The sequence below is a fragment of the Vombatus ursinus genome, unplaced genomic scaffold (assembly GCF_900497805.2).
Source record: "Vombatus ursinus unplaced genomic scaffold, bare-nosed wombat genome assembly UNPS02014789.1, whole genome shotgun sequence".
In the NCBI taxonomy this organism is placed as follows: Eukaryota; Metazoa; Chordata; class Mammalia; order Diprotodontia; family Vombatidae; genus Vombatus; species Vombatus ursinus.
In genome coordinates this window covers 11,093,632-11,120,775 of record NW_020954567.1, presented here as the reverse complement: position 1 = coordinate 11,120,775, position 27,144 = coordinate 11,093,632, and the positions used below count along the sequence as shown (strand labels likewise).

The 27,144-nt window shown below is 35.2% G+C and overlaps 1 protein-coding gene across 8 annotated transcripts in view; it reads right to left on the bottom strand.

Moving 5' to 3' along the window:
- Positions 1-27,144, bottom strand: part of DNM3 (dynamin 3) — a 689,813-nt gene that overhangs the window by 364,776 nt on the left and 297,893 nt on the right. For all 8 annotated transcript variants that reach the window (XM_027868462.1, XM_027868461.1, XM_027868465.1 and 5 more), the window contains one exon: positions 21,696-21,809. In XM_027868462.1, the coding sequence (XP_027724263.1) occupies positions 21,696-21,809 (114 nt within the window). The remainder of the gene's footprint in view (positions 1-21,695; positions 21,810-27,144) is intronic.

Below are 27,144 nucleotides of genomic sequence, written 5' to 3'. Positions count from 1 at the left end.
CTCTTTTCATAGGAGAGGCTTGAAATGAAAACTCTAACGCTTCTTTAAGGCTTGAGCTATAGCACAACTTGAGCCAGCCAGCCAAAATAGCTGAGAGGAAATGGGAAGGCCACATGTGGAACTAATTACTCATGTCCAGGCTATGACAAAGAACATTTCTCCAGACTTTTCATGGGGGCTTCACTTTCAGGAAGTAGCTATAATGACTGTTCGAGTCTAGAGCAGCCTGCGTGCTGCTGACAGATCCAAGGGAGGAGGAGAGAGGAAAAGGAGGAGGAGGAGGAGGGAAAGAGGGAAAACGAATTTATTTGCCTTTTTTGATGAGTAAATACCATAGAATAAAGCTCCACAAAAAGTCTCCACAAGCTTCCAAATGAGCCCTAACTTACACCATTCACCCCTCTGGCATCCGTTTCTCTCTCCTCTGTCTTCGAATTCATTTTCCAGCATAGAGGAGAGTATATGTCTGCTTCTACTTTAACTCACTTTCAGTTGGCTACAGAGAAACAGTACATCTTGACTCTTTTTTTACAGCTTTTCCATACTGGGGCCCACTTCCTGCCCAGTTGAGGAAAAAAATCTGGCCTGAAGATGAAATGACTGCTTAACATTACACTAGAACATCTGGTACCATTTTATGCACAGACCCATGTCTGAGAGCAGGCGATTCTAGCGGTCTCTCCAGCGGCACAGTGCATACCCAAACCTCCCTAGGGTGACATCATCCCATATATGGACTCTCAGGCCCAGCCCTCCCCCTTTTCCTGGTCCTAAATTCATTGCCAGATCCCCAGTCTGCTGCAAATGTGCCACGTCAAGACTGGAAATCACAGCACTTCAGTGTGATTCAGTCGGTGCTCCAGAGTACGAGGGGAAGCAGAAAGCAACCCCCTGATGCAGGAAGGGAAGCTTTTCCCAAAGACTAAAGAAGGATTTAAAATAAATAAATAGAAGCGTCCGGAGATCCTGCTCCGTCGCCCCAGTGTTCAGACTACCTGTTCAGGACAATGCTGTTGTACAGTAGTCTGCACATTGGTTAGACTGGGCAAGGGAAAGCAGCGGCATGGACTCTTGGGGACGCAAGTTGCTATTACCAAGGAGAAGACCGTTGTTGCTCCTTTTTCAGATCTCATATCCAGTATTTTTCTTCACAGGTTTTGCACACTAGGGAATAACGAAGGATAAGGGACCCTGTGGAAAAAGGAGGACTTCAGAGTCATGCGGGGGAAGACCTTCGGGTAAGGCCTACTTTGGAAGAACACCTGGCCTCTGACCTGGCGGACCTAGGTGACCTCTACGTTCTTCCAATCATCTCGGCAAGAAAGATGGAGCTTGGATGATTTACTTAGAACATGTGCAAGAGAGAGAGGTAGATATTACGATCTGGAGAGAGGTCTATTGGATACTTAGAGAGGTATATATGTATTTCACGAAATTTTGTAAATATTATATACCTTCTAAACAAATTGAAGTTAGAATCCCGTGGAAAATTTATGTTTTGAAAGTAAAATTTTTTTCCAGTCCAAACAACTGAAATTGTTGGAGAGTCTTAGAAATGATTTAAATGGGCTAACTGACTTACTAAAGATCATCCAAAGGATTTATTTACTTAAATTAAGTTTAATAAGAGTTTGTATGTACTTTTTAACAGCCTAGAGTTGGTTGGATTAGCTTTGGATAAAACAGAACAATGATACTATTTCTAATTCTATAATGCAAGTGGAGGTACTTTTCTAAAAATTGATTAATATACAATATTTATTTTTGAAAGTAACTCTTAGAGAAAACAGAGCCCATCTTCAGAGCTGATATATGTGACAGTATACAAAATATACCAATTTTTGAAAGTAGTTAACAATAAAAAAAGAGCTTGCCAAGCTTTTGCCAACCAGTCGATGAAGATGGGACTAGCCCAGAAAACACAGCCGAAAGAGAACAGACTGAGTCAGCAACATATCAGGTCAAAACAAAAATTAAACAACCCTGTAACTTTAGGTGTCCTAATATGCAGCTGTGTATTACCGTAAGAATTGAAGAATGGTTAATGGCTACCAGTCGGCTACCCCTTCTTGCCGATATTTTGCACTGTTATTATTCCTCAGGGCATTTAAAATGATAAGTTACTTTGTCTTGAATCCCACTGATAAAAAAGGAATTTGTAAACGAGGGCAGAAGTTTTCTTTGGTGAGTTTCCAGCCGTCCTGGAAGAGAAGAGGGATTGGGCGGTGGGGGGGAGGAGGAAAGTCCTCAAGTTGAATGAAATCCCCAAGGAGAGAATAATACAGAAAGTCTGGACTGCAATACGATACTTGGTGAACTTTAAAGTCTGGTCCCTTAAAGTAAGCTCTGGTAACAAATCTACTATGATCTCCAAAAAGTTAAAATAATGATGATGATGATGATGATGATGATGATGATGATGATGATGATGATATACCCTAAAACCTTTCTATACACTAAAACATCTCCTATTAATTTTTATATGAAAATGAATGTCATTTCTGAATTACCTCATTTCAGATTCTTTAAAATTATTATCTTTGCAGAATTTCTAAATTTAAAATGTGACTTTATGATACAAAAAAAATTACAACTCTGACCCCAGTGATTGAGGACTCTCCACTTTTACAAATTGCACATAACTTAGAACAAATGTCTCCAGAATTAAACTACTCTCACTGCTTAAAGAAAAATATAACAATTCCTTCTAACTTAAGCATGATTTTGAATTCCAAATTTAAAAGGGAAGGAGGAGAATTTAGTTATCCTCTCCATTTAGATGACGTAGTATTGACACATTTTTGTCCATGAACTAGTCACTTCTTTATTAATCATTCCTACTATTGGAAATAAGATTTCTAATCCATATGTAATTTATCTTACATAGAAAAGTTCCAAATCTATTAGTATTTTTAAAATCAAAATTCCTAAAACAAAATCTTTAATTCTGTTTGATATAATTACTACAGGCAATTAATGGTTGCATAAAATTTTGGTAATGTTTACAGTTTCTTGAATTTTCTGTTTTCTAATATATGGAAGTAGTTTTCACCAGCATTTAGTTTTTATTATACTAGTAAATGGATGTATTGTGTGAGAAATTTTTATTCTTGTTGAGAAAGAAAGCTCAGGTTAATATTTTTTAGTTTGGTGATTGTTAAAACTTGGTATGCCCTGTTGTAACTTTAAGACCAATTTCCCAATTTGAAAAAAAAATATTCTCTTGAACATTTACTTCATCTTCCAATAATATATTCACATGCAAAGTTTTGCACTGATGCAAATTATAACAGAACAAGGATAAACAATACTTGAATGTTCTTTAGTGAAACACATTATGAAATAAAACCTGACCAACATCTTTTAAATAAGGAGGGGAAGCTGAGTAGCATGTGGAAATGGTAAAGGTTCAAACGTGGTCTATTAGTTACATCAATCTTAATATTAAGTGACCTTTCTGGTTTTAAGAAACTTACTCCCACTGACTCCCCACCAAATTTTTTTTTCTTTCCAGATAACTTTTAATCTGGAAACTGAAGGTGGAAAGTCTGTTCTTGGCATCAGTGTAGGAAGTGGGAAAGGAGATTACAGTATAGGAGGACAGTGCTAGGAATAGAAGGAACATTTTATAAAGTAGTAGCCAAGGAATTCTTATGTCTACACAATGAAGAGACCTGTCATATATACAAACCTATTTTAGTGGAGTTTTAATAATTGGAAAGGAATTTAGACAAATTTAAAATTTTATGTTTTATATAATATTACAAAATGTAAAAATCTGCATTTATAAAGAACTATTGAATGCAAAGTATTGTTTATTGTACATATACACAATCAAAATAGAAACTTAAAAACAGATCCTTTTAAAGATAAAGATCCCACCTCAAATGGTAAAATAGATATTGAATTGATTTTAAAAGTAAACAAAAAATTATTACAGAGGGAGCTAACCAACAGTGCCAGAACCTAAAACTACTGGATTTAATGGTGAGTATAAGCTTAGAAAATTAAGTATTTTTAACTATAAACAATATATTTTCAGGTAAAATCTTTATTACCAACCAGCTTACACTTCAGGGGAATATATATATATATAGTATTTTAGATGGAAGTACATATATTGAGCTCTATCTATAATTCTGTAAATCATACTAAATAGTTCAGAAGGGAATTTTTCTCTCAAATGAGAGATAAAACATAGCTTTAAAGTTAAAAGGTATCTTAAAAGTGACCCATTTCTATATGCATAGTTTTAATGACATAACTAATCAAGAAAAGGATGAACTGAAAATATTAACTTTTTAAATCTAGAAAAATAATTCTACTATATATCTCCAAAACAAAGGGAGTATTCTTATAACAATTTAACAGATAGAGATTTTGAGATTTTTACTGCCTTTAGTCTATGTATTTAATATTCTTCCACCTTGGTATTCAGGATAATGACCCTGCATAATGTGTTTATATTGATAAAAGACTTAAATATACTACCCACCCCCACTTCCATCCTACGGACCACCCAAGAATACTTTTCACTTTGCGGGAAAGATATTAGGTAGAAAATCCCAAATCTTTCTCTCTTTTTTTATATTTTTGTATAAACTGTAAGTAAATCTGTAGAAAGAAAGAAAGACTTGATAATAAAGAAGGAAATAAATCTGGATAATTCCATCATCATTAAAAAAAAGGGTACAGAGTACTAATTCTTTTTCAAAATAATCTGTTTTCCTTTTCCACTTTAAAAGAAACTTCACTTCATATTATTGTTCAAAGAATCTGAACTAAACACATATCAACTAAAAATTGCAATTTAAAATAAACAAGAGGTCAGACTTTAATTTCAGGGGGCAGGAAATTCCCAAGTCAAGGCTAAAACTCTTAATTTGCTTCATTATGCCTTAGTATACTGCATTTTCTAGAAATGCAAATTTCCTCTGAAGTTTATCAGTTTTGATGCATAAGCTTGAAAAAGTAGTTAGGGACAACAACTCACTCCTAATTCTATTTCATAGCTTCAATAGAGAAAGCTAATTTTTTAATATTTAACTTCAAATAATTTCTGATTGTGTGTGAATTAAGAGGAATTTTTTCCTCACAACATTATTATTATCAGAAATAAAAGAACCTAAATGTGGCTAGAAGAAAATTATACTACTTCAAGAAGTATAATAATCATACAAATAACTCCTGATATTTTAACTATCTTATTGATCTTTTTAAAAGCTATCTTATTTTCACCTGACTTTTAAAATGATTCAAGATGTATCCTGTAGTATGTGAGTGAGAAAGAAAATATTCCAAAACATTTTGTACTCAAAGAGTATACAATGCAGTTCTATATCAAGTGAATGTATAAATATTAAATATATGCACATGTATATATATGCATGAAATATATATATATATATATATGTGGCATTACATGTACATACTATATCTAGGAGTAAAACCTAACAAGAAGCACAAATTAGGAGAAAAACTTGTTATTAAACCACAATTGTATTTCTGCATTAAACACTTTTTAATCCCTGAAAACAAACTTCATCTCTAGTCCACATCATACACTGAAGATGGTCTTTAAAAAAGACCCATTTAATCCTTTCATGCTCAAGGCTCTTAGTTTTATTTTGGAGAACTGTTTCATACTACAGAGGAACAAATTGTCAAAGGTTCTAATTTTCATTTTCAGGCTATATCATTCCTTTAATTTATTATAGTTAACAGGATTAAATGATGAATTCAAACATGTTAGTTCTCATATTTCTTACCAACAGAATTACAAATCTACTCTACTTTATGACTTTTTTCTGTTTCAGATTAATAGTGCAAGCAAATGACTTCTTAAGGCACTTGTGCCTGGCTTTCTTTGCCTTTGTGAGCATTTAAAAGTTCTCCTAGAAAACCTCCCAAATATTCACCTTAGGAAATAGGTGAATATTTATTTTTCATAACAAATTCCATTGGTTGAGATTTTTGATTAGTGGGGAATTGTATTTCTAAAGGAATAGAGGGGAGGTAGTTGTAGGGATGGAGAAGTTATGACCACCTATAAATGAAAATTAGTCATTTGTAATCAGAGCAGGAATAAATGATAAGACTTGACATTGTGGGGTGTTATTGAGCAAATACCTGTTAAAAAAGGAACTCTAATTCTTGTGCAGAGCTTAAGGAAAGGTGGCTTGTTTTAAATTTTTTAAAAGAAATTTTAGATCTTGTGTTCCTTTGAGATTTTATGGCCCTCTTTATAGCTGAGGATAGCCCTAACAAGGCCCAAGACAAATTCTGAGCACCCTATGGGTCAATATGTACTTGCCTATAATTTCTGATTTGGGATACACCCTGTTGTGCATTGAGACATGCATAAATTAAGCTCCTAACTACTATTCTATTGCATTTACCACATGTACAGTTAGAAAATTTGTATTTTAAAGAAAAGAAAAAAATGAAAATTATTTGCTATTGCTTTCAAAAATATTGGTAAACTGTGTTCCTTTGGCAATTCCTCAAGTAAATTGAATATATACAAAAGTGGGATAGTGGGTTGCCAAATATATTACGTTGTTGATCTTTTTGGAGAAGTCTATTTCCAACTAACTGACAAGTTTCTTTTTCATAGACAAGATTATAGGACTTATCTCTTCCTAAAAACTAAGTGTAAACATAGCTTTTATCTTTAACTTTGGTATTAAAATATGCAGTGTTTACAAGAAGAGGAAAAACATCTGGTTCAATTACTCTGCTCTATGAGTGCATGTGAGCAAGCTGTAGCATGAAATGGATTTAAAAATAAACCCTCTGTTTGGTTCCCCCCCCAAGTTTTCAAAATGAGGTTTCTGTTATCCTCAACATTCATGTTAGTATATCTGAATCAAATGTATAAATGTAAATTTTTGAATAAAATCAAAAGTCTCACTTGTTCAATAGTTCCATAATATTTTAAAGTTTAATTTTGTTGTGTGTTTTTCTCCCTTTCCCTCTCCTTCTTAAAAAATTCCCCAAATCTGGACTGGTACAGATTGATTGTATCTGCCCATGAGCAAAGGAACCCTGATGGAACCAAGGGACTGGCTGGACGGAGTTGTCATGTGTCTGCCTGTCTACACTTGCTGTGCAGAACATCCTCTCACCTGTACAGCAGGCACAGACAGGCAGTCACATGACAACCCAGCCTGAATGACAACCAGCCAATGAAAGCAGCTCTCTCAAACTATAGCATCTACACCAAGAGCTACAACCAAAAAGAGGGAGCAAATGTGTGGGGAGGAAAAGGGAGGGATTGGTGTTTCAGTCTGTTGGTTCAATACTTGAGTCATGTGTGTATTGATATTATCATTAATATTATTTCATTATTATTTAATTTGGTTAGACTATTGAAACCCACCCAAAGTAAAATGAGTGGTGCCTACAAAATATAATAAAACCCATTTCTGAAATTTTTCCTGTGCTTTCTATAGTACTCTTTTCCTAATTGTTATTATTAATTCACTAACCATAAATTTTTATTTGTACACGGTTTTACAGCACCACTGTAATCAAGACAACAAAAGATGTTTCATCCCAATGCTTGAAAAATGAGTGAATGAATGATTCCTTCAATTTTACCTAAAACTCCATAAATTAATTTCTTTTTTCATGCAATGGTTTTTTTCTCTAGAAATGCCTCAAATTAAAGTGGAAAGAAAGTGGCTCAAAGGTGTAAGCTATTCAGATTAATGTATTATCACCAAGATTGAAAGAATTCTAGGAAAAAAAGTAATATATTACTATTTCCAGAATTATTAAAATCATTATTCATCCCCTTTTTGTTCCAACACAATAGAAGTTTGAAAATAAAATGTCATATTCTTTTATCTCACGATATCTAGTATTTAGTATTTTTTCCATCAAATATCTACTTTTACTATAATTTGGAAGTAGAGAAGACCACAACATTCTCTTGGATCACACAGCTCCTATTTTCTGTAAGCATTCAGACATTACATGACTTGCAGAACTGGTAGGGTTGGATATAAATGGAAATGAACTGTATATTTTGTTTTAAGGTCTGAGGGATTGTCTAAACTTCAGGAAATAGTTTATTAACCAAAGGTCAAATAACTTCAGCTCTCCTGTATATGAGCCATGAAAACAAAGAAAGGTGATGGCGTTTTTCATAAAAAAGGTTCTGTCAAGTTTGATTTGTACACACTTTGGTTTTTTAACTAATCGATTTATGGTTGGGGTTTTTTTTTGGTCATAAAAAAGTTGTGGGGTTTTTTGTTTTTGCTTTGCTTTTGCTTTTTCTGTGTGGAAGGAGCAAATAAGGAACCTCTAAAGCCTCCCAATTTTATTCAAATTTTCCTGGGGATTTAATATTCAAACCTTTCACTTCTAACTTTCTTTTCAACTAAAACAAAAATTGCATTGACAAAGTTCATCATCTATAAAAGGTTTGGATTAAACAATTTCTAAGCCTATCCAGGTCCCAAATTCTATGATTGTTTCTGTTTATTCTGTTTGCAAAAAAAAAAAAAGAACCTGAAATCTCCTTTTAGGAGCTTAAAACAGATTAAAATATGAATTAATATTTTGCTCTTAATAATCAATGGGGCAAAATTGAAATTTATCTGTCAGAAAATGCATTGTCAACTAAATTGAAATGCTTCTAAATTAACTTGGCTATGAAGTTTTTATCATAAAACCCACAGACTCCAAGTGAAGCCTAGAATTATGTGTGTGTGTGTGTGTATATATATAAAATATATACATATATTATATATGTATATAAAAGTATGTATGTCTAATTTTTGTAATAATTCAATGAACATTTACTGGTCAATGTTCAATTCAAAGTGCTTTATGTAAAGTTTTCAAGGCCCTCTCATCGAAATAACACATAAGGAGTCACTCTACTAAAAACTGAAATCCAATCTCTTCTGACCTGTTACTTAACAACTCTCAGGACTACACAAAAGCCAAGTCAGAAAGTGGAGACCAACTTTAGGGAGACAGGAAATTCCAGAGTTAAGACTAAAATTCTGAATTTATTCCATTTTGCTTTGGTGTGCTGCAGTTTCTAGAAATGCGTACATTCAACTATCAAGTTTCTGAAAGACAAGTTTATCAGGTTTGATAAATTACCATAAAATAGTACATAGGTCATGGCTACAGTTTCATCTTTACTTCAATTTCCTAGGTTAAATGGAAAAGGCTATATTCTAAAAGAAAGTTGAAAGATGACGAAATTTCCCTTCTAACTTCAAGATTCTAGAATCTTTTGATGAATATCAAAGTGGTAATCCATCCAGAATGTACTGGCCAAGATTTCATTTAAAAAATGTGAAGGATCTTCACTCAAAACATATGGTTAAGATTATTAAGTATAAGATGTTTGCACTTAACCATCAACATACTTCATATTTGCATTCTTGACATTCTGGTTTATGAAAATGTTAGCAAAATGGCCTGTTAAGTCTTTTATTTTCAAAAAAAATCATTAAATGAGCCTGAGGCAGATATTTAAAGCTTAATTTTCCAGGAAAATATTTATCCTCCCACTAGAGACTACACTGTGAGTTGTGGATTGGGGCAATTAACACAGAAAACGCGATGGGGTTTAGTAGGTATTTTCATCTCATTTGAAACAGACTGCTCAATTTAGTATATAAAACAATGGAAAACTATTTTAATGCAATAGAAATTGAAAAGGTAGGTATGTAAGCTACATCCGTACATGGAAATATTTGTATGAAATGACGTTAATTTGGGAAAGACACAGAACCTACGATAAACATACACTGATTACAACTATTTAAAATGTATGCATTTGCACTAAAGATTGCACTAAAGATTGAAAGAAAATTTGGAGTACTATAAAATTTTGTATTTTGATATTCTTTCAGCATAAAATCGCTTGAATTCTTCTTTAAACAACAATAGTCTGTTCTACAGGAATAGGAACTGACATAATATAATGATAAGTTATCATAGTGTGGATCGCCTGGGAACATCATGTGGAAAGCTAGCTCTATCATCTTATTTCCTACCAAGAGAATTACAGTTGTCATTGTTACAAATAAGAATAACACTGGGTAAACATCAGTGTTATGGAAGCATGTAATCTCTTTTTCATGTTATCCAAACACCTCAAACCACAAAGATTGAGTTCATGACTTTTTTCAATCCAAATCCAGAAAATATCCTTATTTCAATGTTTTTTTTATTTTCTTTAATAGCATGAGGTTAGTGCATTTCCACTTGAAATGCTTCTGTTTATATTCCCCTAAAACCTTCTGAGTATGCCTTTGTCATCAGAGCAGTACTATAACTTTTCATCTTCTCTGCTGGCCTATCACAAATATTTATTCAAGCTAAGATTGAGGACTGAATAGTCAACAATGATTCATAGACTTCCTTTGAATATTACATACACAATAAAATCTATTTTCCTAGGACAATGATATTCTATAATATAAAATTTATGCTTTATGCTTGGGTGAAAGACTATCAGATTTCTCTCAAATTTTACTTTGATATTTTAAAACAAAGTTATCCCAAGCTGTAAATCCTTCTTTAATGGCACAAGTGTACACCATGTTTCCATCTTACTTCCTATCCCACCTGGCTTTTTCCTAAGGCCCCTCCCTGCTCATTGTCCATATTAAATAGCCATTTCTGAAGTGGGTGAATTAGGATTTGTTTATTATGTTGCAGATGCAGTAAAAATTATGTAGATCAGTTCATTCTGGAGTGAAATTTTTTTTCTTGCTAGTTGTATTCTGTTAGTCTTACTTATTACTTACGTAGTTAATGCAAGAGATAGAATAGAGTTAGATTTAATTATGACACACAAGATGCCGGTTTTTTCACTATAGACTCAGTATTTGTTCCTAATAAAACAGGAAAGTTTACAAACCTCAAAAACAATAAAAGGACCTCAGAATACATGAGCAATATATGAAAAAATATGAAATTCAAATTCCTTTCAATTCCTGTATAATAATGGAAATTATATAGCTCTATACCGAAAGGACTCAAAAACTCAGTAACCGTTACTGTCTTGTCTTCTAAGGTCACCTCCCATTTACTCTGGAAAACAGGGAAATTCAGATGGTCTTATTCTCACCATATTGTTCCCATACAACTCAACAACTCAGAGAAGGTGATTCGACTTAATGAGTGCTAATACATAGACTTTATGCTACCAACTTAATGTTGAAATACTTGAATTTAAACAGGCAAAGCTGACTGTATTCTTTTATCTGTAAAAGCCATAAACAGCTCTCCTTTTTATGAACTGGAGAAGAAACCAAGCAAAAAAAAAAAATCTAGATGTGAAACCTTCCTAAGTCATTTAGAAAGGCCATCTACATTTTTGTTTGAACAACTGATGCTCACTTTCTAGAATGTTAAGAAATACAGCAAAATCTAATTCGGACTTCACTAATTGGGAATTGTTGATGGTTCAGCTTAAATTAGGATGAAGTTTATCTTTATAAAGAAAGGGTATGCTGAATAATAATTACATAAATAACACTGAAAGGGACTAGTTTAATCTTCTTAATGTTTAAAGTGTTTACTACTTTAGTATGCTAATTGTTCCTGCATTAATTAGTGCTAATTATATGTGACTATTTTTAAAAATAGTTCCTAAAACCCTACCGGGAAATATTCTGTGAGAAGTTAGTTTGGAAGTACTCAAACTGCCGCTAGGTGGCACCACAGTGCACAGAGTGCCAGGCCTGGAGTCAGGAAGACTCATCTTCCTGAGTTCAAATCTGGCCTCTGACACCTACAAGTTGTCTGACCCTGGGCAAGTCACTCAACCCTGTTTGTCTCAGTTTCCTCGTCTGTAAAATGAACTAGAGAAGGAAATGGCAAACCACTCTAAAATCTTTGCCAAGAAAACTCCAAATGGGGTCACAAATAGTCAACAATAATAAAAACAATAAAACCACATTAAAAAATGCTTTATGGTCCAGACTCCTCCCTCTTACTCACCCTATCTGTCTAATCAGCTACCAAGTATCATCCTTTTTATGTCCACAACATTTCTTCTACATGTGCCCTTTTCTCTGCTCACACATTCTCCACTCTAGTTCGGGCTCTCATTATCTCTGGAACGGACTGTCACAACATTTTATTCATTGATTTTCTTGACATGTTTCACGCAGCTGCCAAAGTGATTTTCCTAAACTACACATCTGACCATGTCACCTCCCTAACCCTAAGTCCACCGCCCTTTACTTCAAGTCAATAAACTCTAGGGCCCTTCTATTATCTCTAGGATCCAATATAAACTCCTCCACTTGGCATCAAAAGCTCTTCACAATGTGGCCCCTTCTTATCTTCCCCATTTCCTTCTAGGTCACTATCCTCTATGGCCAGTCATACTGTACTACTTGTTCCTCACATACAGCACTTCACCTCCCACCTCAGTGGCCAAGCATTAGCCATCCTCCATGCCTGAAATGTACCCTCTTCTTACCTACACCCCCTTAGAATCCTTGGCTTCCTTCCACAACTGGCCATCTCCTACAGGCCCCTTTCCTGGTCCCCTAATCTGTTAGTGTCTCTCCCTCTAACATTACTGCCTATCTACTATGTATGTATCTTATACATTCTTACTTATGCAGATGTTAACCTCTTCCCCACCCCACCCCCATAGAATGTAAACTCCTTGAGGGCAGGAACTATTTTTGCCTTTTTTTTGTATCCCCAATACTTAACAGAGTGTCTGGCATATAGCTAAGCATTTAATAAATGTTTATCTTTTGAGTGTTTGACCTTTCCTAATTCAGATAAGCCTTCCTAACCAATTCAAAATAGTGAAGTTTTAATATGAAAAAGAAAGGGGAGAGTCAAGTCACAGTCAAGAGGCTAAGAAGACATTATTAATATATATGTTAAAACAAAACACAGCAAATAAGTAGACCTTGAATCCTTAACAGAAATGTTGCTGCTGTTTAGTAATTCAGTCTTGTCTGTGGACCCTACTGTCACTGCAGTTTTCTTGGAATCGTTTGCCATTTCGTTCTCCAGTGATTTAGTAAGGCAAACAGAGCTTTAGTGACTTGCCCAGGATCACACAGTTAAGAGTCTCAGGCTGGATTTGAACTCAGGTCTTCCTGACTCCAGGCCCAGTGCTCGATCCACTGAGCCCCCTAACTGCTTCCTAACAGAAAGGGTAGAAGAATTATTTTATGTCCATTACCTTTCATCTCAGAATAAAATCACACAAAGTCACAATCAAATACAAAGAGAAGTCAAAGAGCTGAAGAAATTATGGGTTTCAAAATGCTTCCTTCTTTGATCTTAAATAACTTCAATAGTAATTCTTTAACAGATAGCCTTTACTATTCCTTTTGGGTAAATGAGTTTTATTATTTTTTTAAGTTATAGAGAGATATAGATTATTTTTCATACTTAATGACTCAAAATCCTGGTGTAAGAAAATCAATCATGTTTTCTTAAGGACTTTCTCAAAGCACCATTAGGAACTTTATAGTTGCATAGAACATACTTTAAAAATCACTTATTTAGATCAACTAAAATAGCAGTGACAAAGAAACAATTTCATTACAATGTACAATGATAATATTTGAAGTGTGCCTACAGATAAAAGAAATCAAGCTCTAGAGACCGAAGGGACTTCAAAGATCACTTAATTCAACCTCTTAATTTTCCATACAGGGAAACTGAAACTCCGAGTAGCTTGTTCAATATCACGTAGTAAATAGAAGAGATGGAATTTAAACCTTGGTCTTTTAAATCTAAATCTAGTGGATTTTCAACACCATGCCATTTCTCTGAGTAGTCCATGATCTGGCTTAAAATCCAAAGTCTAGCTGACTACATCTAGTGAGCTAAAGGAAGCAAACTATTAGAAGGCTATTTAAAAAGTGTGATTACTATAAAGTCACCACTCACCTTAAGAGCACTATTCATTTACACCATTGCTTTCCCCATTGTTAGTTTGGATAAAAAACTACATAGATGGAAGAGGCTAACCAACCACAGCTACAAACGGTAGTAGGAGGAAGTATGGAAGTGTCCCTGAGGACGACGGCATCTGACACTGATCTCTTTCCTTGTCTTGTCTCCTCACTCCCCATCCTTCTCTCTGTGGAGAACCCTTGGCCTAACTTCTAGCTCTTATTCCTCTCTCAGTATGAACTGAAAAGAAAACCAAAGAAATTGTGGTCAAAGACTACTGCCCCAGAGGTAAGTGTTATTTGCAAGAGCAAAATCACATCTGCAATTTTCAAAATACTTTCCCATATAATATCTTATTAAAGCCGCATAATATCCTTGTAAGAAATGTAGGAGAGGTTTACTATTCTGGTTGACAGAAGAGGAAGCCAAACTTCAGAGTCAATGTCACTGGTCTATGACCATACGGATTGTACAGCTAGTTACTGATGGGGCCAGAAGGGAAATATGTGTTTTAACTCCTAGTTCAGTGTTTTATACATTGTTCTAATAGTAACTAGTCTAAGGCAGTTTTTTTTGTTTGTTAGTTTGTTATTCTATCAAGTTAAATAGAGCTATTCTAAACCTTGATAACTGATGATTTTAAAAAATATATCAAAAATTTATTTTACAATCCACTGATAGATCTTGAAAACTCCTTGTTTGTATGTATGTATGCGTATCTATTATATCCATATCTATACATATATGTGTGTGTATACATGTGGGGGGGTGTATACATAAAATCTCTTCATGAGTTGTTGCCCAAAGTTAGCCTTGTAGCTCCCTCTTCTCTGTCTCCTGAGGGTTGACCTCCCAAGCCTTGCATGCTGCTTACTTTCTCACCAACTCTGCTTAAAATCCCAAGGATGCCTCAGCTCACGTTCTGCCTTCAACAAAGATTCCATCCTGGATTGTAGGCTGTTCCCCTTCTCAAATTACTTTGTGTTACTGATCTCTGTACGTGGTACATACAATGAAATGTAAACTTTTAGAAGGCACAATTTCTTTATTGTCTTTGTGGCTCCAGTGCCTAGCATATTTGCAATAAGCACTTAATAAATGTTTGTCATTTTTTATTACTTATTCTCCAGTCTCCTGAAAATTGGTTTTGGAGTCCAGGAAACATACAGAAAAAATAAGGGCTCAATATGAATCCTTGAATAAAAAATTAGTGACAATTTATGACAGATTTGCTGTACTTATTTTAGTTACTTAAGGAAGATAATTTCAAGACGACATTGTATTATAGAAATACTGCTCATAGACAATGAAGTAGATAGAAATACACACCACAGGGAGAAAATTGATCCCCACCTTATAAACACTAAATGCAATTTTCCATAAAAACAATGTTAACTAGGCTCCTAGGACAATCCTACAATAATCTATTTAACTCATAATATAGCTGAAGCATATTACTAATAGTTTTATAGGATGTAACCATCATTCTAGCACTATTTCTATGAGGAAGTATGTTCTGAGTTTGAACTCAGGACATCATAATCACATCTCTCAGTCTTTTTGGATTCCCAACCAGATATGAATAAGGTCTTATTTCTCCTCCTGCCCAAATTACGAGTAAACCATCTCTTTTGTTCAGATAGGAAGTGTAGGAACATTCTCCCATCTAGGACCAAGAAAGAGAAAGACAGAACTCCTTGAAACGCCCCCCCCTACAATGACAACACAAACAGAGATCCTTGTCTCATGAAGGAAGGCAGATCCAAAGGCAATGGGTGGCAGCTATTGCGGAGCCCAGAAAGTATGGTCATGACTTCAAGCAAGAGTTGAGACTGCCCTAGTGCCAGCCCTTTTGTATGTTAAGTCCATCATAAGTCAGGTACCTGTGGAATGGAAGATGCCTGTTGTATCTTCAAGACAATGCCTTCACTGTGTGCGTTACAGGTACCATGTTGGTTTATTTCTGTTTAATAATAACAATGGCTAATACACACATCATTTTAAAGTTTGCAATGTATTTTAAACACTACCTTAGGATTTACAAGGCATTCCTCACAACAGTCCTGTGAAAGAGGATCTCCACTTCATAGAAAAACAATGTGAAAGTTCAGATGGGGCTATTTGACTTAGACAGTGATACAGCTACTAAATGGCACAGCCGGGATTCAGAACCAGGTCATCCAACTCCAGATGCAGAACTCTTTCCACTACACAGTCCTACCTTCTCATGTACACAGTCCTACCTTCTCGTGTTGGGCCCCAGAATCTTCTAGCAATTTATTATTGTTAGTTACCTCAACCTCTTAGGTTATAACCAAAGAATGTGACGATATGACTCGACCAATAACATGACAGCTATAAGTTGGCAACCATAAACACAAAGAAATTTAACACATTATTTCCAATACAGCAATTGGGAAGTATTTATTAAAATGTATGTTCATATAAATACACATATTTAAACAGAGAAATTGGAGAAAGATTTTGACATAATCAGGACCAAGGAAGATTGAACAGAGGAAACAAAACCAAAAATTTCAAAATATTCAAGGCAATGAATGTATTCATATATTCAAGAAGATATTCAAGACAATGTTCTAACCCCCAGATGACACATATTGCAATTTTGATAGAAAAGTATGGAAAAGTTCATTAAATTTTTCAAATGTTACAACTTACGAAATCGCCAAATAACTAATATAAGCAAATAACAGATCAAAGAGTTTTGGCTGCTTCTCTTTCAAGCCTGGGTGTTTGGTGATCATGGCAGTCTGCTTATGGTTACATTTTCCTTGCTAAGTGGGGACTCATAGAAGAAACTAACAATGAGGAGTAGAAGGAAAGAACGACTGAGCAAAAGGGGTGAAGCCAGTGCAAAACTATGAAACCTAGTCAGTCTGGAAAAATGTGTTTTCTTCAAAACTGCTGAAACAATATACATTTTAGAAATTTAGCATGCAAACTTCTCTATACAGGCCAATGCTGAGAGCAAAGAGAATTGGGATTTGTGGCGGAAACATTTCTTATCCTATCTGCTAACACATTCCCAAAGAAATCACAAAATATCTGTTTGAAAAACCTGAAAAGGCCATTCAGTCCAACTGCTTCCTGAACAAGGGGCACCCTGAGCAGCCCCCCTAGCAAGATATTATCAAGTCTTCACTCAAATATCTGAAGTGAGAGAAATTAGGAGCAAGCTCATGAGGCTGCCCATGTCCCCTTTGAATAGCTGATCAAGTTGTTCCTTCCACTCAAGCCTAAATCTATCTCTCTACAACTTTCATCCATTGGTCCTCATTCTGGTGCATGAGAACAATTTTAACTATTCATCCACACTGTAGCCCTTCAAATGCTGGAAGACACCTATCACTGAGTCTCCTCTTTTCCATGTACATCATGTTCTGGAGGCCTAGTACTTTTCCTATATCTGCTCTCTAGCTTATCAATGTGCCATGTAGAGTATGACACCCCCAAGCAAATATCACGCCTCAGATGTGTTCTGACTAGGAGACAGTACGCTGGTCCTATCACCTCCCAATTCCTAGCCACTATGCTTTGCATAATGAAGTCAGAGATTACTGCTATCTCAGTTAAATTACTAAAAAAATTACCTTACTGAGTTAGAAAAAATAATAACAGAGTTCATTTGGAAGAGCAGAGAGTCAGGAACTTCAAGGAAACCAGGGGAAAAAGATGTAAAGGAACCAGATTTAGTGGTATCAGACCTTAAACCATATTATAAGAACATTGTTGAAGTATAAAATAGATGATTTTGATTATTTTAAATTAAAATTTTCTTGTATAAATAAAACCTATGCAGCCAAGAATAGAAGAAATGCAGAAAAGTGGGGGGAAACTTTCATAGACATTCTCTCAGACAGAATGTGATTGGGTTGGAATATTGCTGTGGTATAGGAAATGATTAGCTGGTGGATTTAGAAAAACATGGAAAGGCTTGGACATATGAAGGAAGATGTTATTCACCTTCAGAGAAACAGATAACAAGTGGAAAGTACTGTCTTACATATATGTATATGAGTATATATGTGTATGTTTATAGATAACCGTATATGTATGTGTGTATGTACATATGTGTGTATATATAAAATCCATGCTTAATGGTAGCCTTCTTGAGGGAGAAAAATAAAATAAAATAAAAAGTTCACAGCAGAGAACAAAAGAAACCTTACAAGGAAGCAAAGAAAAGCTGGACAGCTTTGAAAACAATGTGTGGTGGTTATTATGTAAGTTTTCTTGAAATGGAAATTTATTGCATTCAATTGTATCCTCTCATGTTCTGCTGTGTATGTGGTGATTTTTTTTCTTTTCTTATATTGTATTTAAGTTTAAAATAAATTTAGCACCAAGTTTAAAATAAATTTAAAAACTTAAAAAAATGAGGACAATCACGCCTATAGCAAGTAAAAAAGTTAATGAAGCCAGAGATTTCATTAGCTTTTTTGGCAGACATACCACACTTGACTTCTATTCAGCTTTCGGTCCACCGATATCCATCAAATCTTTCTCACATAGTTCACTATCTAAGCACCATGCCTCTCCTATTTTGTATTTGCAAAGTTAAGTTTTTAACCTACATGAGACATTACATTTATTTCTATTAAGGTCACTCTTAGATTGTGTCCAATATTCTAGGCTGTTGGGATCTTCTTCATACTTATTCTATTATTCAATTATTTGAGCTATGCCTTCCAAGTTTAGATTTTTGGCACATTTCATAAGCATGTTATTTGTACCTTCATCCAAATCTTTGCTGAAAATGTTAAGCACAACAACAGGGGCAGATCCCACAAGCATTCCACAGAATACCTCTCTCCAAGATGACTTAGCCATTAATGCTTTTCTTTTGATCATTCAACTTGTTCTGAATTAATCTAATAATATTTGATTCAGTCTATATATCTATTCCCAGCACTTAGGACAGTGCCTGGCACATAGTAGGTCCTTCACAAATACTTACTGACTTTCCCTTTTTCTTGAACACAAGGATAGCATGAGTGACTTTTTCAAACAGTTTACTGAAGTCTTGGTAAACTAGGTTCACAGATTTCCCTGTATTTACTAGTCTAGCAACTCCATAAAAAAGAAAGAAATGAGGTTGTTTTGGCATGACCTGTTCTTGATTAATATATTCTGGCTCTTGGTCATTACTGCTTCCCTTTAAGACCATTCACAAACTGTCCCTTTAATGATGTGCATCAGACCCTGGAGACTTCTTGGCGGATCTGTGAATTGTTCTGGCACTCCAGATAGCAATTTGGAATTAGATTATTGAATACCTTTTGGCCCAGTGATACTATTCTCATGACGATGCCCCCAAGATATCAAACAAAGAAGGAAAGAATCCATACTAATATTCATAGGTGCGGTTGTAGTAAAGAAATGGAAACAAAGGAGGTTCTGTCAATCGTGTAATCATTGAACAAATTATAATATGTGACTATAATGGAATATTATTATGTCATAAGAAACAACCAAAGGAATGGTTTCAAAGAAATGTGGAAATATTTCCATGAACTCATTCAGAGTGAAGTGAATAAAACCAGAAGAACAATTCATACAGTAACAGCAAAATTTTGAAGAAAAACAACTTTGAAAGATAAGAACTCTCATCAATTTGATGACCAACCACAACTGCAGAGGACTGGTGAAAGAGATGAAGAATTCAAGGTACAGAAAGAGATGTATTTTTGGACATGCTAAATGTATGGATTTGTTTTGCTTGACTATGCTTATTTATTATAAGGATTGTGTTTTTCTTCAAGTATTTGAGGAGGGAATGAAATTCAGGGAATAGAGAAGAGCTACAGATAGGATCAAAAAAAAAAGAAAGGAAAGAGGGTCATTTCAGCATGTTTTTAATGCAAAGAAAAGAACTAAGTGAAGTTTGGGTGGAAACAAGCAGGACAGCTGTAAAAATAATATTTTTAATTTATTATATACTTTAAAAACACAGTTTTATACATAATCCTCTTTTGCTATTCTACTTTGTATATAGAAATGTTCATTCTTTTTTCTTTTTTGTTTTGGGCAAATTCAGAATAAATATAACACTTTTTAAAATATATGCTAGAATTGTGTCCAGAATTTAAGCCAAACTCATTGTCCTCTAATGTGCAAACTAATTTCTTCCTTTTTATTCCTTTAAGAAATAGGGTGATATTTGCTTTTCTTTGGCCCTAGGATACCTCTCCTATTTGCCACAATCCTTCACAAGTCACTGACTCATATCATTGCTCAAGTCTTTTATTACCACGAAATATAGTTTGACTGGATAAATTATAGTTTGTATTCACCAAAGACATCAACATGCTTTTATCATCTCCTTTACATATCTCAGATTTCAACTACCTACTACAAATTTTTGTTCTATTCTTTCTAGTCCCAAGATTTTTCTCCTTGGCAGAGAAAATAGATACAAAATAAGAGTTGAGATATTTTGGTTTTTTGCTTTGTCACGCATTATCATCATCCCATCTACCTTAAGCACCCTTTTGTTGTTCATCCCTTTTTTTCCCCAATATAGAGAAAAAACACACTAAGCTTTTATTGTTCTTAGTATTTATTGACAGTCTATGTTCATCCTAAGTTTTACTTCTCTTGACACTATTCCCACAGGATGGTGCTACACTTAAGTATTTCTCTTCTATTACCTCCCCTTGTTTCCATCTCCTATACATGTCTTTAAAAAAATCTCAGTTTGATGAGTTACCTCTGTATCTATACCTGACCCTGTCAACAGCTCACCCTTTTCTCCTATACTGAACCTGCAGAATATCAGTTTTGGGTGTTACTTGTCCCCTAATTGGCAGGTTTCCTTGGCAGAATTTTAGACTATGAAATTCTAACTAAACTTTCTCTCAACCCTTTGAAATCTGCTTCCCCATAATCTAAGGTTTCATGCAATGCTCAGATTTTCCATCCTCAGTCACAAATTATAAGTTGAATTAATAACTCCCCCTCCCCCAACATCTACATAATGACTATTCCAAAAATAAATTCCTCTGTGTGTTCCTTAGAATCAGGTCCAGAGTTACAGCTCCCCTCGTCCCTCCTCTTCCTTTCAAAAGATTCAGTTATTATTAATTCAAATCAAGAATTTATTATTAGCTTCTCTGCCTTGGACAGAAAGAGCTGCAAAAAAATATATGCCTAACTGAAGAGCCCAGTTCTCACTTTCATCATGTCTCCATGTCAGGCTTATGTACCAGAAATGCCAAATTATCACCATCACCTTATTGGAAATGGCATTAGATTTCCAAAATCATTTCTACAAAATTATCTACCTAGTATTGTCAAAAAAAACCCTTGAAGCCTATTTGGGCATAGGCTTTTAAAAAACCTACCATATATAAGGCATATGCCTAAGCACTAGCATCAAAATATTTTTCAAAAATCTCTGTGGCAGTTGCTATTTTATTCTGAAGCCATCTTATGCTTTCTCATTCTGATCTGTCATCTTTTTAGCTGATAGTAGTTTTAATGAATATTAATTTCCCAGATTTCCCAACTATTACTTGCTCACTACATGTAAGTAAACAAACAAAAAATATACTGCCTCAACGTAAGCTAACAGCAAGAGAAATTCAAGACATATTTCAATGATGAAAAGTTGTGAAAGGAACATTTTTCTCCCACAAAATGCAAACTAAAGCATAAATTTGCCTGCAAGAGAACCAATGGTTTCTAGAATGTGCTCACAGCAATGATGAGAATTGAGTACAAGTTATTATTAAGAGACAAACTGAAACCATTTTCCTTACCTCATCATCTTTATACCAGGACAAACTTTCTGCAGTAAGGACAAACCAATATTCCTTGGATCCTCCCTTCATGATGCCAATGTTGTTGATTGTTAGCCATCCCTTCCGAATAACCTACAAAAAGTGAGAATCAACAGACAGGTTTAGCTTAACATTAAATGGCAACATAATGCATTCAATTTTTTAAAATATCATATAAACATACAGTATAATGAGATACAAACAAATGCTTTAAAATCAGTATGCTCTTCTCAAAATTCTATGAAGTTATCAAGATAATTTCTCTTTTAAAAGTCCAGATGACCACAATGAATATAATCAACAGTTTGTGTTGAGAATAAAAGATAACTAAACATGATGGACTGGAGCAGATAAAAAGTTATCCATTATGGTGTAGAGTGGGGAGTTGTGACCCACAGTTTAAGAAGTGCTGAAGGGGTCACAAGTGGAAAAAGTTGAAGAAGCCCTGGTAGGCTACTGTTATTTCTGTTGTTTACTAGTGCAGTTAAAATGTATTTTTATTAAAGATTTGATAGAGAGTCTTTTAACTATCCAGGTCCTTATTATCCTTGTCCAAACTTCTGTTCCTTCAATTATTTCCTGCCTGCTTTGTTGCCCATCAGCACCTCCACCACAGGCTGAATCAAAATGAAACTACAATCCATTGGTTTGCTACCAATTATAAGCTTTGATAGGCTTAATAAGGACAACATTTTACATCACTGACTAAACTTTCTTCTTTTTTTCTTTGTTACTTCCTATGATCATATCCATATTTTCCCTTGGCTTTTAGATGGGTATGTAAGCAAATATCAAAAGCACCTACAAAAAGTCACTTTATAGTTGAATTTTTTAAATATTAATTACTTGGGTTATAAATATGAAAGAAATAATCTTTAAATGACAGTTAAAAGCAAATTTAACGGGTTTTTTCCTCCTAACAGTTAATATGCAAATCAACTTTGCCAGCTAGAGAACTCAATTATCTTTATTCCCACATTAGCCATTATCTTGTCACAGTACAGTATATTAAAAATATGAGTGCAATAGTATAATGTAGTTGTGCTAAGCTTTAACAAGTTTTCATTTTAATGCTTTTATAATTTTTGCATATCATATCTATAATCTGAATTATAAAAGTTTAAAAACACACAGATACTTTAAGATGCTGAATCAAAGAGGACCAATGAAAAATTGCAAGGCCTAAGGATCCAAATTCATAACATATTTCTATTTTATTTTTCCTTTGGCAAAATTGAGTAGTAGGCAAAATCTTTCCAAAGTGCTCTTGGACCTTCCTTATTGCCATCCTCTATCACTTCCCAAGGCTCTCTTTCTGCCATTTTGAAAAGAGATGCCCAGATCCTTCCTTGAGCTTCCCTGTAGGTGTGATGCCTCTAGATACTATCACATTCTCCAAAATCATCCCTACCTCCTGCTCTTCACCTTAGCAAAACTTTCTTTCAGGTAAATATCTCAATCATTATCCACTAATCAGTAAACACGTATTAAGTACTTGCTATGTGCTAGCATCTGTGCTGGGCATGGGGGACACAAAGACAAAAGTGAAAGCTCCCAGCCTTCAAGGCTGTGATAGTCTATTGGGAGGAACAAGAGGCGGGATGGTAACGTGGGGTCAGAAAACCTCCATATTCAACTGCCTGCTTTACTTTAGGCTTATCGTTCAATATTTATGGAGTTGTCTCCTTACCTTTAAGATGAAGGGATTATCTATAAAACAAGGGTCTATATAACCTTTGACTCCCCTTCCAACATGGCTTTATGTGTATGTGTGTGTATATATATATATATATATAATAGTATATATATAACATGTATATAATAGTAGTATATGTATAATGGTATATGTACATAAATGTGGTAATTTGGAGGAGAGGTACTAGCAGCTAGGGAAGGGTGTCTTGTAGGAGGAAACTTTTGCTGAGCTTTGAAGGTAGGCAAGGATTCCAAGAGGCTGATTAACCTGATATGAAGGTGCAAACAATCTTGTTACCCACCTTCTAATGATATTTATGTTTTATTTAAACATATTTGAGAGAGTTGCTTATAAACCCAAATGAATGAATTGGCAATAAAAAGATTTTATCAGGCACATCTATCACTTCAACCTTCACAGTGTCTGTCACACCCAGATGTCCCTTTCTCCTCACTTATACTGGCATCACTTGGTTCAGGTATTTATTACCTATGGAGTGAAATATTGTACTAGCCTTCTAATTAGGCCCTTTGCCTCATCTCTTCCCACTTCTGGTACACAACTGTCAGAGTGATTTTCCTGAAGTATTGTTCTGACCAAGTCACTATCCTTCCTCCCCCCCCCCCCCCCGCTCCCATAGCATCCCCCCACCCCGGCCTATAAACACTCAATAAACTTCCATGGCTCCCTATGGCTGTAGGATAAAATACCAAGTCCTATGTCATTTTAAAGCTCTTCACAACCCGGGCACCTTCCTACCTTTCCAAACTTTTAGACTTGACTCCCTTCTGTGCATTCCTTGATCTAGCTATACTGACCTACTTGCTGATCCTCATCCAAGACATTCTATCTCCCATCTCCATGGTCTCCATGTCTGGAATATTCTCCCTCCTCATCTTTGTCTCTTAGAATAACTGGCTTCATTCAAGATTCCACTCCAATGGCACCTTCTACAGGTCACCTTGACTAATCTTCACCCTGTGCCCTCCGCCTGCTATAGCCTTCTGCTGGAAGGTTACCTTCTGGCATGCACACACACACACACACACACACACACACACACACACACACACACCCCTATTTTTCTTTACATGATGTCTTCCCATTAGAATGGATGTTCCTTGAAGGCAGGAGTTGTTTTTTGACCTTTTTTTTTAATCCCCAAGGGTTATCAAAGGCCCAGAATAAAGTGCTTAATAAATACTTGTTGATAAACTGGCCCATCCTAGTGACTCTCAGATTATAATCTGTAAGTAACCATCAGCTCCTGCCCCTTAGGAAGCTTTGGCTCTGTTCAGGTAAGTAGTTCTGCTAAGTGAAGAGTCATAATAATTAACAGGAATAAGAGATTCATGGAAGAATATGCCTAGGCAAAAAGAAATAAGATTGGCTCTAAAATGAAGACATCAACAAAAACATCAACTCTGCTTTCAAACCTGAAATTATAACAATGAAACCCAGCCCCTCTCTTTCTCAGCTATACAACAGATAAGACTTGGGTTAGATAGTATAAGATTGCAGGAGTTGGGGGGTGGGTGTAGGAGTGAAGAGAGTGAAGTCGCTGAATGCTTTTAGATTTCTTAGGCTCTACATACCACATCTGGCCTAGAGTGCTTAAGTAAGCAGAACTCGGGAACACTGAACATGAAATTACCAAACATGAAGAGAGAGAGAGTGAAAGGCCTACAAGACCAAATGGATATTTCCTTATTTGTAAACTTTGTCTTGAAAGAAAGGATCATTATTAAGTATTGGTACAGCAAGTCCATCTAGTTTTCTTCACCAATAAAATTTGTCAAAGAGGCTTATAAGGAGGTTTGTTAGTGTATGGGAATTGGGGAAATCTTAGCGGTTTCTTCTCACATGAAGTCAAACGGAACACTGCTCCATCCACTCCTCAGCTTACCAATGGAGTTTATAATATCTTCAAATAAGTCAAGTTGAGAAGCATATATTAAATTTCTACTATGCACCAGCCACTGTACTCAGCACCAAGAACATAGAGAAATGCAAAAAAAAAAAAATTCTACTCTCTTGGAGGTCATGGTCTAATAAGGGAAATTATATACAAACATGCAAAGAACTATGTAGAAACAAGACATATAGAAAAGAAATGAGAAAATCAATAGAGGAAGACAATAGTATTATGGGGGAGAGGCCGCTTCTATTGTCTTTTCTAACACCAATTGAATCATCAAAAATAAAACATTATTCTAATTTAAATAAGGTAAAGAAGCTGTACACATAAGTATACAATCTAAGCAATAGCTAGATAAATGAGAAAAAATGGCAATAAACAGAGTAATCAAAATAAGAAATAAGCATCAAAAGTTGAATGATGCTTTCGTGGTCGCATACTTCACAGAACCACAGAATCAAGGATTTTAGAATTGGAAGGGACCAACAGCCACTCTCTAGCTCAACTCAAATCAGAAAGGATAGAGCTCTAGGCCTGGAGTCAGGAAGACTCATGCTCCTGAGTTCAAATCTGGCCTCAGACAGTTATTAGCTGTTTTACCCTGAGCAAGTCAGTTAACCCTGTTTGCCTTATTTTCCCCATCTGTAAAATGAGCTGGAGAAGGAAATGGCAAAGCACTCTAGTGTCTCTGCCAAGAAAATCCCAAATGGGGTCACGAGGAGCCAGACATGAGTGAAGCAACTGAAACAACAACACAATCAAGTCATGACTAAGAAAGGTGGAACGATGTCAGGAAAAGATCCCAGAACTCAGAGTCTCCAAGAAGCCTGGGGTTATGTTTGAGGTGAAACATTTACGGACTCTGTGACTGCTGGCAAGTCACAACCTCTGTGAGTATAAATTTCCTCATCAGTAAAATGAAGATAATAATATTTGTATAACCTACCAAGTAGATTCTCCTATAACCAACAATCTTATAACAAGCTTTTTTCTAGGTCTTAAAATGTGATACAAATGTGAATTGTTATTATTCTACTTCTTTCATCATTTTAACATTCCAAATATACCACACAGCATTAGTCCTCAGTGTTATACATTAGGAACATGAGAAATTGCTTAAAACATTTTCTATTGAATAGCAAACATATTCTAGAAAACTAATATAACACAAGAGCAAAAAATTTCTAATGCAGAATGCAAGACAGAAAACTGTTGGACAACCACTGAAGAAATTATTAGGTGAAAGAAACAGTAAAAATTTTAAATAAGGCACTGTCTTGATTAACTGAAAACATATTGCCAGCATGGCAGAAAATCTGAGTGAAAATATAAGGTACTAATATTTAGGCAAATATATCGATTTACCTTTTACATTAGTGCTGATAGTGAAATTACTTTTACGTAAATCTCCAAATGGCAGCCACTGTTTATTGGCAATGGCAGGTTTAAATCCCAGGGACTAAGTAAAATTTTTACCAAGAAGTAAGTCCCCTTAAAAGGGAGAGAGGAAGCAGGCTGTTCTTGGCAGGCCAAACTGCCTCTACCACTTTACTGCCACCATTTCCCCTAAAATCTAAGTGGACACAGCCCAAGGTCCTTGCTTCAGAGCACTGCAAAGATCAGTGTTCACAAAGCCACTGGTCCTTCTTCCAAGCTGGTCCATCAGCTTTTGTCTAAGGAGCAACCATTGCAGAGAAGTAGTAACCTCTGACTAACTGACGCCCTTCCACTGAGCGGGAAACCTTAGAGCCTTGTGATAATAGCAGCCCCACCCAAACCACTTATCCCACTTCCACCTCAATCCTTCTGCCATA